The sequence below is a fragment of the Camponotus floridanus genome, unplaced genomic scaffold (assembly GCF_003227725.1).
Source record: "Camponotus floridanus strain SB8 unplaced genomic scaffold, Cflo_v7.5 scaffold6, whole genome shotgun sequence".
NCBI classification, from domain to species: domain Eukaryota; kingdom Metazoa; phylum Arthropoda; class Insecta; order Hymenoptera; family Formicidae; genus Camponotus; species Camponotus floridanus.
In genome coordinates, this window is record NW_020229769.1 from 439,294 (window position 1) to 459,848 (window position 20,555).

The 20,555-nt window shown below is 33.0% G+C and overlaps 1 protein-coding gene and 1 pseudogene across 3 annotated transcripts in view; one reads left to right on the forward strand and one right to left on the reverse strand.

Annotated features, from left to right (window-relative positions):
* The first annotated feature begins 859 nt into the window (after positions 1 to 859).
* On the forward strand, positions 860 to 3,686 carry LOC105248354 (annotated as a pseudogene).
* A 4,730-nt stretch (positions 3,687 to 8,416) lies between these two features.
* The window catches only part of LOC105248348, a 57,884-nt gene continuing 45,745 nt past the window's right edge, over positions 8,417 to 20,555 (reverse strand). For all 3 annotated transcript variants that reach the window (XM_011253101.2, XM_025413036.1, XM_011253100.2), the window contains 4 exons: positions 16,937 to 17,422; positions 16,193 to 16,494; positions 12,782 to 13,037; positions 8,417 to 11,039 (listed from right to left, as the gene is read on the reverse strand). In XM_011253101.2, coding sequence (XP_011251403.1) covers positions 8,583 to 11,039; positions 12,782 to 13,037; positions 16,193 to 16,494; positions 16,937 to 17,197 — 3,276 coding nt within the window. In that variant the 5' untranslated portion in view covers positions 17,198 to 17,422 and the 3' untranslated portion in view covers positions 8,417 to 8,582. The remainder of the gene's footprint in view (positions 11,040 to 12,781; positions 13,038 to 16,192; positions 16,495 to 16,936; positions 17,423 to 20,555) is intronic.

Here is a 20,555-nt window from a genome sequence, read left to right on the forward strand (position 1 = left end):
TCTATCATTATCTATTATTATCTATCATTTTTCTCTCTGATGTTGAAAAATTATGTTAATTTATTTATGCAAACTTTCTATATTTTCTAGAGATTTTCTATTACCTTTAAAAAAATATTAAACAGATAAGTCACGATAGAATAACAGTATATTATAGATCGAAATAAAATCAGGATAAATATAAATCTCTTTTTAATAACCGATGCATATATCTAAAAAATATCTCGAATATTTTAAAGATATCTTACCATGTTTTTAGATATTTCTAAGATGTTTAGGCATCTTATTTTCTAGGAATTTAACTAATACTATTTGATTCATTAATATAAGATATAATTCTGAATTAATAATACATGTGACATTTAACTTGACTTTTTCGACAAATAAATATTTAGCTGTTGCATAAAATATATTTAATAAATAATTCATATTTCATATTCACTTCATATTACTAAATTAGCAGCCACAAAAAAGATACATTAAATCATTTTTATTGCAATATTAAGTGTCATCAAATAACGATAATTGACGAAAATTTTCATTTCTTGCAAGTAAATCGGAATGTATAGTATAATAATGTAATATTGTTATATTACAGATACACAAAAAAGAAATTGCAGAATCTGATTGAAGCATCAATTGAAGATCACCGAATTTTTTAAATAAACAATCTTTTAATTGCACAAAAAATCAGATTTGACTCACAATATAAAAGAAAAACTAATTTTAATTAAGAATATTGTGAGAATGAATGATATGACATGCATGTGCAACATGTATAATATGCTAAATGCAAAATAAATATTGTATAAGAAGTCGTATCACTAATAACATATTAAAATAAATTATTAGAAACTTGTGTACATATATGTAGAGTACATAGATGATGATGATGATATTAATGTAAAGATTGCAAGATACTTTGTGAAAAGCGTAAATATTCGAGAGTTATAAATTATATCTCTATTATAGTGTCCATAATCTTTTAAATCAAACACAAAAACCACTTTAGAACTGATCGACATCAAACTTTCAACTACAATTATAACAAAATAATCGCATCGCGTATATCCAATGTATATTACATACAAATAATTCTAAATTAGACAGTTTTTATGGTATTTTTTGCGCTGATACACATAGATTAGTGGTGACACGAGGAAAGTGCGTAGGAAGACAGACAAACAAAAAAATTCTCTCAGAAGGTCGATCAGATAAATATTATAAATCATGTCGAAATATATATCAGCTTCGATGAAGACCCGAATGATCGACATCCAATTCAGGGATTTGTCGTACGAGGTTCACATCGGATATCGCAAACAAAAGAAACAGATTTTAAAGAACCTAGACGGACTTTTCAAAGCCGGAGAATTGACTGCCATCATGGGAACGTCCGGTGCCGGCAAGTCCACACTGCTCAACATCCTGAGTGGATTTCAGCAGGAAGGATTAACGGGAAAGATTGACTATATCGGCAACAAAGGTAAACAACATTTGAAAAAACACAAAGAGGACTCGTGCTACATCCAGCAAACGGACTATCTGTACGATTTGTTCACTGTTGAGGAGAACATGATGATAGCGGCCTATCTAAAGATAGGTAACGTGACGCATGTATTCAGACAGATGCTGACCGACAACATCTTGAAGAAGCTAAATTTATTGAAGACAAAGAATACAAGAATCAATCGACTCAGTGGAGGACAGAAGAAGAGGCTTAGCATAGCCTTGGAACTGATCGGTAATCCGCCGATAATGTTCCTGGACGAGCCGACCACCGGCCTGGACTCTCTGTCAACTTTACAGTGCATCTCCGCATTGCAGACTTTAGCGAAGAATGGTAGAACGATCATCTGCACCATCCATCAACCTAGCGCCGCGGTTTATCAAATGTTTGATCATATTTATTTGATAGTCGATGGTCAATGTGCGTACGCCGATACACCCGCTAACACGATAAGCTATTTCGCCCGACAGGGCTTCCAGTGCCCTCAATATCACAATCCTGCGGATTATATACTGGAAGTAGTCAACGGGGAGCACGGAGATTGCAACAGCCAATTGATTACAGCAGCTAAACATTATTGCCAAAGAACTGTGACTCCCTTAAAACTGCGCATATTCAAAGAAGCGTCCTTCGACGAGCGGAACTCAAACGTACTTTCAAAGATGAAACCACCTTCTGAGAAGATGAAATTTATAATACTTTTACGTCGTTCCATGTTACTATTGCATCGAGATTGGTCGATGATTCAACTCAAAGTAATTATGCAAGTCCTCGTAGGTATTTTATTCGGTTTGATATTCCACGATATCGGCGACGATGGCAGCAAAACTATAAATAATATCGGTTACCTGGTTGCAAGTGTGCTGAACTTTATGTACACTACTATGATACCAACCGTGTTGAAGTTCCCCTTGGAGTTAACTATTCTAAGGAAGGAACACTTCAACAATTGGTACCAATTGAAGACTTATTACATAGCTACTTTGGTGACCACTCTGCCATTGCAAATATTATTCAGTTTCATTTATTTGAGCATCTCTTACGTGTTAACCGGCCAACCTATGGAATGGTATCGATACTTCATGTTTCTATTCATCTTAGCCTTGGCGAGTTTAATCTCAGAAAACGTAGGTTTATGTCTAGGTATAATTTTCAATGTCATTAATGGCATGTTCTTTGGAGCTACTGTGCTTAGCATGATGTTGTGTTTGTCCGGTTATATGATCTTTTTCAAAGACATGCCAGTGTTCTTTTACTATGTCAGCTACATAAATTACTACAGACACGCTTTTGAAGGTATAGTGCAGGCGATTTACGGTTTTCATCGAGAAAAGTTAGGTTGTCCAAGCCACATAAATTATTGCCATCTTCGGATACCATCAATGATACTGCAAGAGTTAAGTATGTCCAAGCCCATGTTTTGGTTCGATATTACTATGCTTTTCGCCTGGTTTGTGATCGTTCGGATTATAGTTTACGTATTGTTAAAAAGAAAATTGTCGAAATTATACTAAATATTCGCGTTATTGTTAAGACAAAAATTAGCAGCTCGTTGTGAAGCGATGTGGTGATTTCTTTGATTTCTGTAAATAACACACTTCCGTATAGGAATCACCGATAAAGAATGTTTTACGAAATATGTTACGAAACATGACATTTTTCGAAATATGTTACGAAACATAACATTTTTTTGAGAAGTTGGCAGAATATAAATATATCAGAGATACATTAGCTCATCAAAAACAGGAATTTTAATATGGCAATATAATATTTCTTTCTTTTTTGTGAATTTTCCATCAAGATTTAAAGATAGTCACATTTTTTATTATTTTTTAACAAATAAAATGAAGACATCAAAAGGAATTCTTGTGCATTTTTATGTGGAATAGAAAGTTAAAAATAATACTTACAAAATGGATCGATTTCTTTTCTAATTTGATCTAATCATGATCAAATCTATGGAATAAAGAAAACAAGTAGAACAAGTAGTACACGTAATAGTGTAGAGATTTAGATCAATTGTCACATAAAAATCACATAAAACCTATATTTTATATATCATACATGCGTGCATATACACATCTTATGTTATATCTTATAAATTATTCTATAATATATTTAATTCTGTATTTAATTAGTATTTCTATAGTATTTGTTGGAGAAGTTTGAAATCAAATTTTCTGCCTTAATATATGCTATTAAGAGAATGTATTTTATATAAAGTTTTCAAAAGTTTTCAAAAATAGTTTTATTAATATTTTATATTATATTTCACACATTATATAGCTAAAAAAATTTATAAATATTATTTTATAATATTTATAATTTATTTTGCTCTAATCTGATCAAAAATATTGTTATATTAGATTTAGATAAAATAATTTTTATATAATAAAGAAATATATTTAAATTGTCGAAACAATTGTAATGATTAGACACTAATAGTAGTTCGTCTTTTAAATTATTATTATAATGAAATAATATAATAATATAATAATGTAGCAGTTTTACAATGTAACAGATAAAATATATAAAATTTTTAAAAATTGAAAAATTATTATAATATTACTTTCTTAATTTATGTTTAATATAAATTTTTATAACTCTTACAACTTTTACAACAAGGTTGAGCATAGAAATAGTATAGAAAAACAATTTGTAAAAAAATAAAAAATAGAAGAAATACAACAATTAATATATTAAAAATATTGTTTTAATGTTTTCATCTTCTTTTTCAATAAAAATTGAGAAAATTATTGAAGAATTCAAAGAAAGTAGAAAAAAGAGATGTTAACAATATTATGCTAACGTTTAAATGTTGAGAATAGTAATAGCTTTCTCTTCTCCTTAAAATTTACAGCTATTGCATATAATGTTAGAGAATGCGGTTTATAACAAATATATTTTGATGCATTAGGATTTGGCATATTTTTTTGCAATAATCCTTGCATTCTTTTATATTTCGTATTCTAATTCCATGTTTATGAATTAAATTTGGAGAGCGAGAAGCACTAAAAAATACAAATAGAATTATATATTATTTAAAGTTATGTATTTTATTTTAACTATTAAACTCTAAGCAACTTGAGATTGGAAACAATTATTTGCGGATTTGCGTGATATGCTAAGTATAAAATATATTGATATTTACAGCAAAACTATTAGAAATTTACATCTTATAGACAAGATAAAAGGAATAAACACATGTGTCTGATCTTGAGTATAAATTAATATAGATTGTTATCATCTAGTTTTTTTTGAAGATTTTTATTATAATAAATCAGAAAAATATATAAAACAATTAGTTTATCTGAATAAACACAATATTATAAATTTCTAAAACTGAATTGCAGTGCGTGATCTTTGTATATTGTAATATTTATTTAAATCTTCGAACGATTTCAAATTAATTCTATATTGAAATATGCATTGCAGGACATTGTTTTTTTCTTTCTTCTAATTTAGATGTTATAATTACATTTCATATTATGCTTTACACTAAAATAAAACGCTAAAATTGAGTTAAAAAAATTTACATTGAAATATGTACTGCAGATATCTACAGTTCACACGAAATGGCCTACAGTTCTTATTAAAATTCAATAAATTAAAGGAGTCAAAAGGATCGTTAGGGAAATATTTGTTAGAGTTATACGCGAGGTAAGAAAATCACAAAATTTTTTATGTATTCGGGTCTAATTTAATATATTTTATCTTTTCGTATATACAAAAACATATATGTAATTGTTTAATTACAGTGCTCATATAATCTTTCTCTCGCCGCATTCTCTCTTCGATTCTGCATTATAACTTTTAACGTAATCCTGTAAAGATGACAGTAAATAATTCGTCGATAATCGATATATAAATCATTATTTAAAAGTATTGATCATTATATATTTTATTTTTCATTGCATTTAAATTTGTTATGCATTGATATTTCCGGAAAATTTCGTATTAAATTCGCAAAAGCATTATTATTTCATTTATTTAACGGTACGTTTATTTTCGTTTTCCACCTTTTTACATTTATAATAAATTAATATATATTTTTATTTTATCCAAATTTTAATTGTATTTAAATGATTATATAAGAGACATTTAGTATGATTTATAAATTCCTTTTAGCTTTTTAAGAAAAACTTGTCTAAACTTTATTTATTCTCAATCTTTAATATTTTCTTGGCGGTTTGTGTTCAAGTAATACTTATTATGAAAAAAAGATATTTATTTTAAAATCATGTTCCGGTAATTTACAAATAAAATATATACACTTTTATGTATATACATTTTTTGTGATACTTTTTTGATCAAAGTCGTATATTTGGCGCGCGAATCGAAGCTTCACATTCTTACGCTTAATATCTATAAATAACAATAAAGATACTTCATAAAAATATATCAGTGCCTGTCATTTCCGTGAATACTGGAGTTTTATTCTTACAGAATTTGTATTATAACGGTGTCCCATAAAGAGTTACAGAAATTTTAGTGCTAATAAATGTCTACATTTTGTATAAGGTAATGATGAGATGTTGTAAAATATATATTTAAAGATACATTTTCAAGAATACATTTTTACAACACTGTATTAAACATTCACTTCTTTAATATTTTCTCGAATTTGATAGAGAATATATGTATTTTTTCGCAATTAATGTTTATGTATATACACTTATAATCTGGAGACCACTAACTAATAAGCATTATCGCCATAACACTTGCTATTATGTTATTGCAAGGCACAAGAATTAAAAGGAAAATAAAATTGCTGGGGTATACCAGATCTTGTATCTATTTGTAACTTTTACAGTATGGAAGACAAATCGCGCAAGATCAGTCAATGTGAATAGGAGTGAAAATAAATTTTTTTTAGATGTTTATATTTATTTGTTGATATCTGTCTTAAAATTTTCTTCGGTAAAATTCGCATATCGAGTCTTAAATTGATGAGTATCGGGACACCGTTTAGGTACATGGAGTATGTAGGAAATTTTATTTTTTATCTTTCTTTGAAAAATGTACTTTATAAGAGTATATGATAAAAATAATTTATACATTTATACGTGATTTCTCTTTCTCTCTCTCTCTCTCTCTCTCTCTCTCTCTCTCTCTCTCTCTCTCTCTTTCTCTCTCAATAATCTTATGTATAAAAGTATTTAATTGGCATTTAGTTGTGAGGATTGTGACGCAATTTCTAATATTTTCGCGTCCCATAGATATATTTTCATTATCATTCGAGTTAGCAAAGCGATTTTTAATAGCGACGTAATATAAAAAAGTTAGAGATTTTTACAAGACGCTCGCAAAAAAATCGAAATATTAATATAGATGTGTACATTGTGTAATATGAAACGTTACAAACAAAATATCATAGATGATAATTTCGATTACTATATCTCGTAGAGAATAATAATGCATCTAACTATTGGGTTGCTGCTCGAAATTCAAACTTCTTTACTTTTGTCTTCTTTTTAAACTATGACCATTTATTTAATTGATCTCTTCCATTTTCCTTAATTTTTTATCTTGCATGTTTTTGTTTAATGTATAAAATACATATAATTTTTCCCCTTGTCATTAATATCAGTTTTAATGCAAAAAAGAGTTACTTTGAGGTTTGAAAACATGTTTCTATATATAAATAGATTAAATGTCCATTATTTTTCGTTTTGATAGAAAAGCAATGATATTAAAATTGTCTACAAGCTATTGATATCAGAAAAAAACGCGTAAAAGTGGAACGATTTCAAATAAAAATATGTATTTGAGATTCGCAAAACATCATTATTATTAGATTTTTTATTAGATTTTAGCAAGTTTTGTATCTCATTGTAAAATATATTCCGATAAATACTCTGCAATATATATTTACGATCTTTCTTAATCAACAATTATATCATTTTCATCAGGTACACAAGCGAGATAACGGGTTACAAGCTTAACTCGATGACTTCTGCGAAATTATCGGATTCGATACAATTAGCTTGGCACGCCCTTCTGTGATTCACAGAACTTCCCTGAATAACCGTCTGATTCGCGAATTGATTCGCAAAATATAAACGCAATCGCGCGTATGTATTTACAGGTTACGATATACGTCACAGGCAATATTTGGACCGCATAGAGAATTCTTTCTTCTACCTCATAATACGACAAATATTAATTTACATTTGAGACGGAACATTATTTACGCATAATGATTCGGTCGGATAGATCGACCAAGGAATCATTCGTTTAAATTATTAAATTCCTTAATTCTGACAAAATGGCGATAGGATTTAATATCGCGACAGATCTCGCAACATCGCTTTTTTATACATCGAATATGTTTATTATTTAACTTGAACAACTATCGAAATAGCGATATTATAGTGTGTCTTCCTCTTTCCTATAGATTTCTCTCTCTCTCTCTCTCTCTCTCTCTCTCTCTCTTCATTTGTTAAACTAATTACCTTCTAGAGACACATCGTACAGTTCAACTTTAAATATATCGGTTTTCTCCTCTGATTTATTATAATGTAATATCCATGTTTTCCAAATATAATACTGTTTTTATTATAATTAAAATCGTACTTTAAAACTTCTTTAATCGAGAATAGCGAATTTTTTTCAAGAATGTAATTGCAAAAATTTGATCATTGAATTATTTCAGAGATTGAAAATGTAAATATGAGAAATATGTGGAGGTATAAATATATTGAAAGAATATAAGCATGATAGAAAAGATGTAAATGAAAGAATTGTATGCTAAATAATCTAAAGTGAACACTGGATATAGAACTCGATATAGAAATATTTATAATGTCAGACTTAATTGTTGAAATATTTTATCTTTCTAAACATATTTTAATAAATTTAACTTAATGTGTATATTTTTTAATAAAAATTCAACATTAAGAATTATTGGACGACACATACACACGACCAATAGAGGCCTTTGAATTTTATTTTTAAATTTTTTTCAAGAGAATAAAGTTCTGTGACTAGTAAGCATTTGTACGGAATACTCTGTGCACAATGGAAATTTGCAAATTCTTCGTTTATATCTGTTTCTTTTAACACTCTCGCTTTATACTCTGACACCGACACCATTGTCGCTTTTGATTTCCGATACGATGTCGAATGTGGGTGTACAAATGTCAGTGGGCGTCGGAATGGCAAGAGGCGCTAATCGCGGATTTCTTTTGATCGGCGGATCTTTCAGAATGTAATTCGTGCAAGGTCTAACACGTAATCTGTTCGAATGCACAGCTGGCTCCAGTTTGAGAATTGCACAGGATCGCGTCGACGGATACCTGACTCGATGCACCGATTCTGTAGATCTGCTCTGAAACGCCGCTTCGATAACGCATCTCTTCAGATTTACCGTCGACATGGAATTGTACGCTGACGACGTGTCGCGCTCAAAATCAGGCGTGAAATCGGGCGTGAAGATCGGTCCGTCACTCTCCTCGAAGGACGTGAAGATGTCCGAGTCGGGTACAGACGGTGCGCTGAAGAAGGACTCGCGCAGGGACGACGACAAAGCATCAGGACACATGAACGGATCCAGGGACGTGAGATCGTTGAGGTCGCTGCCACTGTTGCAAGTTTGAAAATCGTTCACCGAATAGGACGACGGGAATGTTTGATGTTCCGTCACACTTGGCAGAATCTCCTGACTCCTCGAGGATTCGGACCACTTTGAGTCGGATGGCCGTCTCGAACTAAATCGAGTGGAGTCGTGCTCGGCGAAGATGGGCTCTGGTAATCTCGCATCCTTACCCTTGTCCGAGTTCCTCAACAACGCTTCAAACAAATCGATCGGTTCCAACGTCGGCGTGTTACTGGATAGAAGATTATTCTCTTGACTCGTCGTTTGATTATCGCTTCGCACGGACGGTTCGCTATAGTCTTCGATATTCAGCAGCACGGTTGGTATCACCGGATCCGAGTGCCTCACAGGACTGCATTTTTTACCTAGAGGTGACTTAGCGCGTTGTGCGACATTGTTGTTTGCAGATCCTGGGATCTCAAGACTCTGCGTTTCCTCGTCCTTAAGGGATGCTGAGGGGAAAGGATCGATGGGACTCGGCGGTTCCGAGTGTATCGTCGGGACGATTAAGGAGTCCATTAAGTTGAAAGGCTCCAGCAGAGTTACACGGTGCGTCGAATACGGATCGATTGTATTAATCGACTCGGAGTGCTTCAGCATATCCGGAGTTTTGCGAGTTTGTGTCACAGTTCTGGCAGTAAGATTTATTCTGTGCGTATGCGTGTTTCTCGACGGTGGATCTAGATTAATAAGATTAGCCAACTTGTTCGACGTAATGGTCACATGTGGAATACTCGGTGAAATGCTTCGCCTCGGTGTGCTTGCGTTAGAGTCCGGTTTAACGCTATTGGACATCGACGACGACGATGCGGAAGAGTTATTCCGCAGCCTGAGCTTCAGATTCGGGCTGGCGCGTCCGAAATGACGGAACTTGGGTCGTGGATGCGAGATGGTCTTGTTGGTAGATCTGCGTTGATCTTCCAGTTGTTGAGAGAGCATCATTGCGTGTCTCGCTAACGCGGCCTCGTATCCATGATCGAGATTTTGCACTGAGCAGCCATGATTTTTCGTGCCGTCGCCGCTCGCCGGAAAGAGTTTTATGCCCCTCCCGGAAGCATTCGCCGTGACCGCCTTGAGATTGGAATCTGACATGGACGACAAATTCGAGTTCCGCCTTTGAGGAACAATGTTATTGTGACAGAGCGCTTCGTTGAAGTCTTTTGTATCCACTACGGAAGTATTCGATCCGTTCAGCATCGGATCCGACAATGCGTTCAATGGAAAAAACTTGCGACTGCCATGCGTTCCGTCGCTCTTCAGATTCTGATAAGATATGAATTTGGGCTCAGAGATGAACGGGAAGCTCTTGTCGTTCAACCGCTTATGATTCAATCGTCGAAGATGCCTGATCTTGTTGAAGGTCGGATCTAACAAATATTTGAGATTCTTGATCTTGTCGATGTTGTGATTAGAGTCAATTACATGATTCCGATCAATTATGTACTTTGGATCGAGCATCTTCGTCAGATCGTGGATATTCTCCTCGATTATGTCGTCCGGTCGGCTGCTGCAGGAGGCAACATGTTCAATATGGTCGTGCTTCTCGAGAGAGATATCGGTCTGCCTGCCCGACACCTCCAGAGCAGATCTTCTGCTGGCGTAGAGGACGTTATGCGGTTTGGCGGCAGTGAAGCAGTTCTCCACGGACGGATGCCGTCTACTCTCGTTGCTATCGTTGTTCACCTCGGCCAGTTCGAGATTCGTGTTCGAACCGCGTCTCGTGGGTGAACAACCGTAGCGACTCGGCATCACGCCGAACAAAGCGACCAGATCTTCGGCAATCTTCCCGGCGGCGACGCGCATTTCTCCATGATGAAAAGCGTAGACCCATGGATTCGCCCCGCTGTGCGCCAGAATCGGCAGACCCAGCCACACCACCGCCCATTCCGACAGAATGTTGGTGCCACAGAAGATGTCTACCAACATGCAAGTCTGAAAAACAGAGAAGGATGTTCGATAGAGCGATATGCAACATCTGTGATATCACAATCGCGTCAAAGTGAAAAGAATAGGTTTCTACAATGAAATGGCTGAAAGATATCGATTTCCGAAGAAATATTCAAAAGCCGATACGAACGCCGAGATGCCCTTTGAAGTCTGTCTCGTCCCACGTATAAAAATTATTCACACATGCATCGCTTGTAACCCGGCAGGTGTAGCAAATTTTCAAAAGCGAAATGTAAATATTGTTTCTTCGTTGTGAGATAAATTACTAATTCACGATTCTTTTGCAGTGCATCAATGAATAATTGATTAACGAATTCTTGTTTATCGCTATAGAAAGAACTTTGGATTAAGTTACGTCAATTTGCGAAGTTTTCACATTAAAAGAGAATTCGGTAGACTTTTGGAAATATTTCCCAGCGTTTTCCTCTTTAGTTTTGTTTTTATGACGCAGAAGCAACAAAAAGCATGGCAAGTAGTTTTCTCTTTTCCGTAGTTTGTAAGCATACATCTGTCACGTTATAATTTCTTCGGTAATTTCATCAAATTGCGTTAATCTTTCCGTAGTTTAACGAAAACTTTCACTCACTTAAGACAAATTGGAACAAGCCGGGGTCAAGAAAACTTTGTTATCGTTTACCTCGCTACTTTATATCCTCCAAATCGATCAATTTGATTTAAGAGTTTCAGCGTTTAACTATGAGGAATTTTTTCTGTCAATCAAATCGCGAAGAACTTAAGCAAGATATTATTCGGAAGAGATTTATTCGCTCGGCAAATCGTTCGTTCTCGAATGCTCAACAAGAATCGAATACGATCATGATACGAATTCTATCTTAAATTTTCCAGTCTCACAACATAATCGCGCGTTGATCTCTTCGCGTATACATACGCATGTGTCCCCTGCTGCGGTGTTTCGATTTGCAAAACAAAATTTTACGCAGATTGATAAATGTATGTTAGCGGGTCATAGAAGGCCAGAATTCAATCCTCTGTGTTGGTGCACGTGTCTGATTCATCTGGCGGACATAATGTGCGATAAAAGGTGCACTGCAAGAACGCGTGGATCGTAAAAGTAAACAAGTCATTACCTCCTGTCCCGAAGTAATCGTCCGTAACCGAGATGAGCGTCAGTGACGTTCGTACAGACGAGAGACGAGATTTCATAAACGGATTTTAATAACACGACGGAGTTGAAGAGGCGAGTAAGATAGATGAGATGAATCGATACAGGCGCGTTTATTCGATCTTGGAGGAAAATTGAGAAACCGTGTGACAAGCTAATCACATGTCGAATTTGATATGTCGATCGCTTTTCGATACGTCGACGTTAATATCGGAATGTAAACTTTAACGTTTCATTCTCGTTCTTTTCTGTATGGGATCGTTTTCTCCTTTATACTTACATTATTACTCGTCACATCGTGACGCACCTTATGAACGCTATATTAGACTTAAATCTCGTTTTCCGGTGTGGTCACGTAACGTACCCCGACAGCGAAATGAAATTGATGTCATCACGCGTCCGACATCTAAGTAGCAACGGAGCTTTAATGATCAGACGGCGCAACGTGCGACCGTAGTTTCCCGAGCTCGTATTTTTTACAGGTACGCGTGGCAGCTTGCGGGGCACTCTTTTGAAATTCTTTTATGATGGCAAATGAAAGGAAAAGGAAAAAGAGAAGGTTGCGAAAACAATTTCGCGCGACGTGCTTGCGTTGTTCACTCACTTGAAATGGAAGCCACAGGATGAGGAACGCACCGACCGTAACCGCCAGCGTCTGTCCATAACGAGGCAGCACCAAGGTCTGCGTTTGATGTCTGAATGATAATTCCACTGTGTAAATTGCGCGTGCGTGTGCACGAGCGACGAGATAAACGTACATGTAGCAGCTCAGAAGGACCAGAGCGCTTGGTGCCCAGACTGCCACGAACAGAAACACCCTGACCGGCGGTAGGACGGCGGCATCGAATCTGCAGCTTCCGCTGCAAGACAAAGTTCAATAGAAGGGGGATAAATTAAAAATTTCGCACAAATATATATAAATAAAATATAATTATATTTATAATTTTTCTAATATTATGCAAAATATTTTCTATTCTTCTTTTTTTATTGACTTTTATTAAATTTTACAGAATATTTTACTATATTTTAACAGCGATATATAAAGTACACATAATATATTTAAAAAAAATATATGATATAAGCTCGGGCGAGATACGCATTGGCAGGGATGTAACTGCTTATAAAAATTTATATCTCATAAATGCAATGCTCGCAATATAAGTGGAACGAGATAGATACAGGATCCGTGCAACGGGGGTCGATCGATTCAAGTCCCCAGGTTGCTTTGTGATTGCGCAAAGGTATCAAAGGATTAAAGAACCTTCTTTTCGCTCTTTGTAGTTTATGTTTTAGAGCATCGCTTGATCGTCCGTGTGCAACACGTCGAGCTCACGAAGTGAGAGATTTTCTCGCCTCGTCAGATAGTGTGAGCAATATACCGCAGATATCGTTGCAATTCCTGACAACGATGTCATTCGAGACCTCCTGCGTTTTTATATCGCGTTTAGATTGCGTGACTTGGAATTGAATGCCGTAGGGAGATTATGTTTATGTCGAGATCGTGCTGAAAATTTGTTAAATACTGAACTTTCAAAAAGCATTAGAAGCCGTGGTCACAGATTAACAAAGTTATTTGTTTATGAATGGAAATATGCTATTTATGCGATATCTTTCTTGGAATTATATTTTGAATCTTATATTTAGTATATTAAAGTAGATAATGAAAGTAGCCATTAGGAAATAAATTTCTTGTTCGTTGCGAATCAAGGTTAATAAATAAATAAATAAATTATTGGTTTTAATAAGAAAATTATTCTAATTAAATTTTATCTTTTTATATGAATAACAAATCTAAATCTCTTATGTTTATTTCTTTTAATTAGCCTAATTTAAATGTTAAAATAGTTATTTATATGTATATATATATATATATATATATATATATATATATATCATCATATAGTCTCACGTAATAACATTTCTTTAAAAAAATTATGATGACACGTGGCATTGCAATTAAAGATATAATTATGAAGTAACGTCGAGCTCTTTGACAGTTTGTTATTATACTAAAACGTTAAAAAGATAGATAATCGAGTGTCAAAAATGGCACAACTGAACATAATTTGTTAAATCTGATTCTCATTCTTACAATGTAATATATTTTATAATCTTGAATATCACATGAACAAATCTTTTACTTATTATACTATCTGTATAATATCTATTCTTTTCGAGATGCCACGTGTCTAGTAGAATAATATGCTATGCATTTAGATCATGTAGGTGTTTTCAGATGAAACTTTAATAGAGTTTCTCGCAATTCTATTCATAGCAATGTAGCGCATTGCGTTAAAAAGTTTATTTAATGCTACAAGTGTCCGTTAAACACTCAAAGGACCGCTCCATTTTTAAAATCTTAATCAACGGAAGATTAACTCAATCGAACTTTATTAAGTAAGCTGATTCGTATTTATAGTTCTACGAATTAAATTGTATTTCCGTATACTTTAAATATCGTTTTTATTGCATATAATTCGCTTTTGTTATGTAAAATTTTTTATTATAATTTATTATTTTATTTTTATTATTTTATAATTATTCTTTTCCATTTAATTCCGAAAAATCGAAAGTTACCTGTAATATATTTTTCAGAGGTGATAAATAATAAATGTGGCCGGGATTTATACGCGCGATATATACTATCCGTAAATTATCCTAAATAATATATTTATCCGAACTTAAGGCGAGGGAATGTACTATAAGAAGTGCCATTTATTTTCATTGATTGAATAATGTTTGACTTACAATCTTTTTATAATTTAAAGTGGCAAAAACTTTTAGCGGTTTAAATTATTCTTCAATAAATATGAAATGTTATTATAAATTGTCGCGACGTAAAAAATATTCTATATTAAGTAAAAAATTGCAGAGAGAGATACACTAATAAGAGATCGCGCATGATTTCCTTTGTGACTTATGTTTCCTTTAACTGCGCGAAATGCAAACTATCTTTCTTGCTTCTATTTATTTTTATTCATCTATAATATCATAATTAAAATATTTAAAAAGTCATAATTAAAAATAAAAGTCATTTTAAAATGATTATAAAAGAATTTAATAATACTCAAATTAAATTTGCTACGTTACTTGCGATATTGTTAGTATGCGAAATATATGTATATGAATATATATTAAGCACATTTTATTGCAATTAGTTGTAATTTAACATTTAGTGATTAATTGCAGATTTTGAATAAATGATTATTCATGGGACGTTATACAAAATTACATATAGTTATTTATTCTTTATGTTTATGGAACGTGACTAGAAGAAAATTTGGTTTTAATAATTTTCCAGAGATATGTATTTTGTTTGCTAGTATGTGGGACGAGATTAAAATAGAATCTGCTACAATAAAGTTGAATTTTTTAAGAAAATTTAACATAAAAGCAAATTATCTTATCTTGGAACAGCACGATAATCCAAAATTTACATTAAATATTAATTATATGTCGTTACTTCATTTGTTAAGTTTTCCGCAAATTTATTAATACGAGACATTATTAGATAAAGAAAAACAACAAAAGGATAAGAATTAAAAATAGAACAAGGATTAAAAAATAAAATGCATGCGCGTATGTATTCAGGATTAAACTAAACAGTTCATAGGCTATTCTATTCCAACTCAAATTAGGCAATTTTACTTGAGATGAACAATCTCGAAAATCGCATGTTCTCTATAGTATATTCCCCTAGGAATAATCCTAAATAATAAATGAATACGGGATTTATACGAGAGACTATATACTATCTACAGAGATTATTCTAAATAATAGATTTATTTGAAATTAACACAGAAGAGTATACTACAAGTTACCATTTATATTCACTGATTGAGTGAACGCCTGTTGTATTTCGTAACAACTCTCTTTTTATCTTCTTTATCTTAATCTACCGCGAAATTTTTTTAGCGACTGTTCTCAATAAATACAAAATATTACTATAAAAATATATTGCAACGTAAAAAATAGTGCTGCCTATAATAATATTGATATATAAAAAAATGTTTACCTGTGCGATTGCATCTTTCCGGTGATTTGAGCGTAGATGAGGGGCGAGAGGCCGATGATAATAGCATATATCCAAAAGACCGCAATATACTTCTCTATGCTGCTGTGGGTGATGATGTTCTTATATCGCAATGGTTGCGCCAATGAAGTCAAACGATCAACCGCGATTGCCACCGTCATCAGAACGCTTACGCTGCAGAGCGCGATTATGATGCAGTACGGCACGATGCAGAGGACGGAGACGCCGTTTTCCGGTAGACCGGAGAGCTCCAATTGCATCCCGAAGGGCATAAACACACCGACCTGTCAACGTGAGGGAAGACTGTCCATGTAGCGTAAATCTAAACGAGAATCTGTGCTTGAGTTGTGTTGCACGAAAGCCGGATTCATCGTCAAGAGACATGTAGAGTTAATATTGACATTACATTAAGAATTAACCGTGAGAGCATCAGATATAGAACACCAGCAATTGATGTTTTCAATAATCCGAGAATACAGAGAGATCTTATGTCAATTTATTATTCCAAGGCAACAAAATTAAATGAAAGAACAATTAATAAACCAAACTAGTTATTAAATAATTACTGATGATAAATTTCTCTCTCTCTCTCTCTGTCATGTATACTTTTTTTATGTGAAACCTTTCTTTCGTTTACATCTACCTTATTTCAGAAATGTATATCTCGTCAATCGTACATAAATATTTAAAAATATAATATGAAATAGTTATAAATAATAATCTCACCCCGAAATCGCTAATGGCCAAGGAGACTAGTAAACAGTTGGAGGCGGTCCGCAATCTCTTGTACTTGTAGAAGGCAGCCAGGATGATGGAGTTCCCGGTGATGGTAATAGGTGACAGAATGCACACTATGGAAACCGCTAGAACCACCGAGATGGGACTGACGTCCAGTCGCGTGTCTATCCTGGTGACGGTGGGTACGAGAACAGTCGTCAGTTCTTCAGCGACGGTGGATGGTGATGTGTCCGTGGCGAGCGTTGACATTGTCGCTCTCGCGGCAGTAACCGAGTCCGTACTTATCCTCGCCTGTAAGACCTTACTTCAGGTCAAGTTGCCTTCGTCCTCGTAGACGTGTCCTCTTCCGTACGACGTCATGACGCGATGTCTTCCAGACTGTCACGTCGCGTCAGGACGACACGGACGATCGACGACGAGACCACTCGCCCTTAACAGGCGGATGATCAGTCGCACTGACGTCGTCGCTCCACGCTGTAAGCAAACCATTTTTCATGCAATAGACCGATAGTTGGATTATCTTCGGGACAACAAACTTCCGGGATACATTAATCTTCGAGCGTCGTAATTTTAATTATTCGGTAAGGATAAAGATATGCGAATCATGATTAATAATAGCAAATCAATGGATATAATGATGTTGCAAATTAATGCGTGACTGAAAATTTTTGGTAATTACATTATTACAAAATTTTTAAAGGCATTTACACATTTCTCTTGCACTTTACAAAGATAATTAAATATGTATCGCGAAATAATTGAATGCATATTTTACATTCAAACAGTAAATTATCTTTCATCGTATATATTTGCATTTCGTGCAAAACTTTATTTGCAATTATAGGAAAAATAGGTAAAAAATTATTTTACCTTTAAAAAAGAAACGATAATAGAAATTAATAATAAAAATACAATTACAATAGATGAATGTTATGTACAGTTTGTTTTTGTAATAATAATATCGGTATAAAAATTGTGGTATAAAATTTTATGAAACAATAGCATGATATCAATGTTATGTAGATGGAATTATTGATGATTGATGTAGATTGGAATTATTGCATGAATTGACTTACATGATCTGGATTTCTGTATTATTTCTATATTTACTGTTTTTATTTTATTATAAAACTTACATTTTAATTTTATATGAAAATATATATGTATCATTTTGAAAATTGTATGTGTGTGATTCCAATTCTAAATCTTGTATTATTTCTACTGGAAGATATAATTTTAAACTCTCGAGTCTTATTATTGTGCAATATTGAAGTACAAAATGGAGAAGTGAAAGTAGTGTTGAAATCTACTTTGTCTGTGCTTATAATTTCCAGGCTTTGAAATCATAATTTTCTCTGAAAATTGCCTGAAAATTAAGAACTGTTCTTTTGGAATGTTTTAATTAAAATATTCCAAAAGAATAGTTCTTAAATAATAACGCTTATTAATATAATAATGCTTAATTATTGCCAAAACATTAAGAATAAATTTTAAATAAAATTTTAACTTTGTTATTTTAAATATTTATTTTCTTTGTTAATGAAAACTTTAAATTAAAACGCAATATTATTGTTCAAAGAAGTATTGTGTGAGAATTTATAAAATAAATTATTTATTTTTCTATTTTCGTGTAATTCTAGAAAAAAACTCAATAATGTTTGAGATAACTCTTTAAAGAGAGATAAGATAACTATTTAGAGAGATAAGAGAACTATTTATAAGATAATTCTTTCACAAGTTTAGTTCTTTCTATTAACTTTCTACGTTATGATTAGTTCCCAGAGGCATTGTAAGTCTTTCTATGTTCGACAATCTGAGGCTTCTGCCTTATGGATGAGAGATTTTCGAGATTCGTAGCATTGAAGTGCTTAGGCTTAATTGAAACAATCGATCCGTTAAGAAATTACGAGTTATCGAAACGTCGAATTTTCTAATCTTTCTGTCAGAAATCGGTACTAAATTGATATAAGATATGTTCTTGATTCTTTTCTATATTTATTTTCACTCATTCTTTATTTTTCTAATTCCTTTGACACTCCCTTGTTATAGCCTTTTGTAATTGTATATCTTTGTTTTTAATTATTTTTGCTTTAAAAACAGTTATTATATAGATTTTTTTCTATGTAAAGTCATAATACGCATAAAATTGCACGTATCTCATATTGTAAAATTTTAATTTTAGTGTGCGTTTATTTTAATTTTTATTTAAATAAGATTATATATTATTACAGTTTATTAGCTTAAATCTTTCATAAAAAATGATTAGTTTTCTTCTTTTCCATTTTATCAAAATTTTATTATCTTATCATAGTTTTTTAATCAAAAATATCTGGATAGTATACTTTTGCATTGTATTTTTATAAATATTTTATATTTTCTGATAACTTAAGCAATTAATAATTACATCCACAGTGTATATCCAAAGAACCAATTGTCATGTTACAGAAATAACAATCGCACGTTCTTTTCGAATGTTTTCATTTCTCCCAAAAGCAAAAAAGCAGAGGACGCGTTAATCTCATGCATGATATGAGAAGGAAAGAGCTTACGAATGTCACACGATATCCGCGTTAATAGGAGTCCCAGTTTACGAACAAAAGAGGAGGTGAGCCTCGGTAGAGAGATGAACTTAAATTCGTCCGTCCAGCAACCATTAGCCCGCATTTGCAATTCGGATGAACCGGAACGCGACATTAATGCTCGCACGGTGGACGATGGTCAGCATCTGGATGCTTGGGCGGGTTTTAACGCCATCAGGATCTCTTCCAACTGGAGCAATTTGCTAGACGAGGGCCCACGTGGCAGTTCTTGCCACATGAGGACGTTTAATTAATTCCAAAGTGTCAAAATGCGGAGCACACTTCGTCTCAAGGACAGTATTTTCTCACGTCTAATGTCCAATTCTAGCTATTACGAATACTTCTTTGATGAGAGTAATTAAAACCGGCTCTCCAGTGCTTTTAATCTTTTTAATTAAATATTCATTTTTCAAGTATACATACCGTAACTATCTGTAATGCGAATAATCCCTTAGACGGAGATTCGTGATCAGAATTAATTTATTGGATATTTGGAGATAAAATATAATTAAATTGTTTTTAATAAAAGAAGGTTACATAAGAATATTATTAATAAAAATTATGTACCGCAAACGTGAATGTATGATAGAAGAATGTTATTATAGGAACGACAATTCAAATCAGAGATATCAATGATATTAATGTTTGGAATATAATTGGAAATAATCAATTTTTCTGTAATTTAATATTTAAACTCTTATGTTCTATTTTCGTAACGAATATTGATACGAAAGCATGCCAAAGGAGTGCACCTACTATATTAGTTGTTAGTGGTTTGATTTTATGATGATATTGAAATAAGTGCAATCGATATTGTAAAACGAAAGAGAGAGTTTTACTACATCAAAATAAAAGTAGACGAATATATATCAGTAGTTTCTTTCATATTACATGGAACGGAATATTGTCAGTAAATATGATTCATAACGGCTTCAAATATCTCTCTCTTTTCCTCCTTCTTCCTTTTTCTCAATTTTTTGTGTTCCACTTTTATTTATAATGAAAAAGTCAGTGATCCAAAGTGAAAG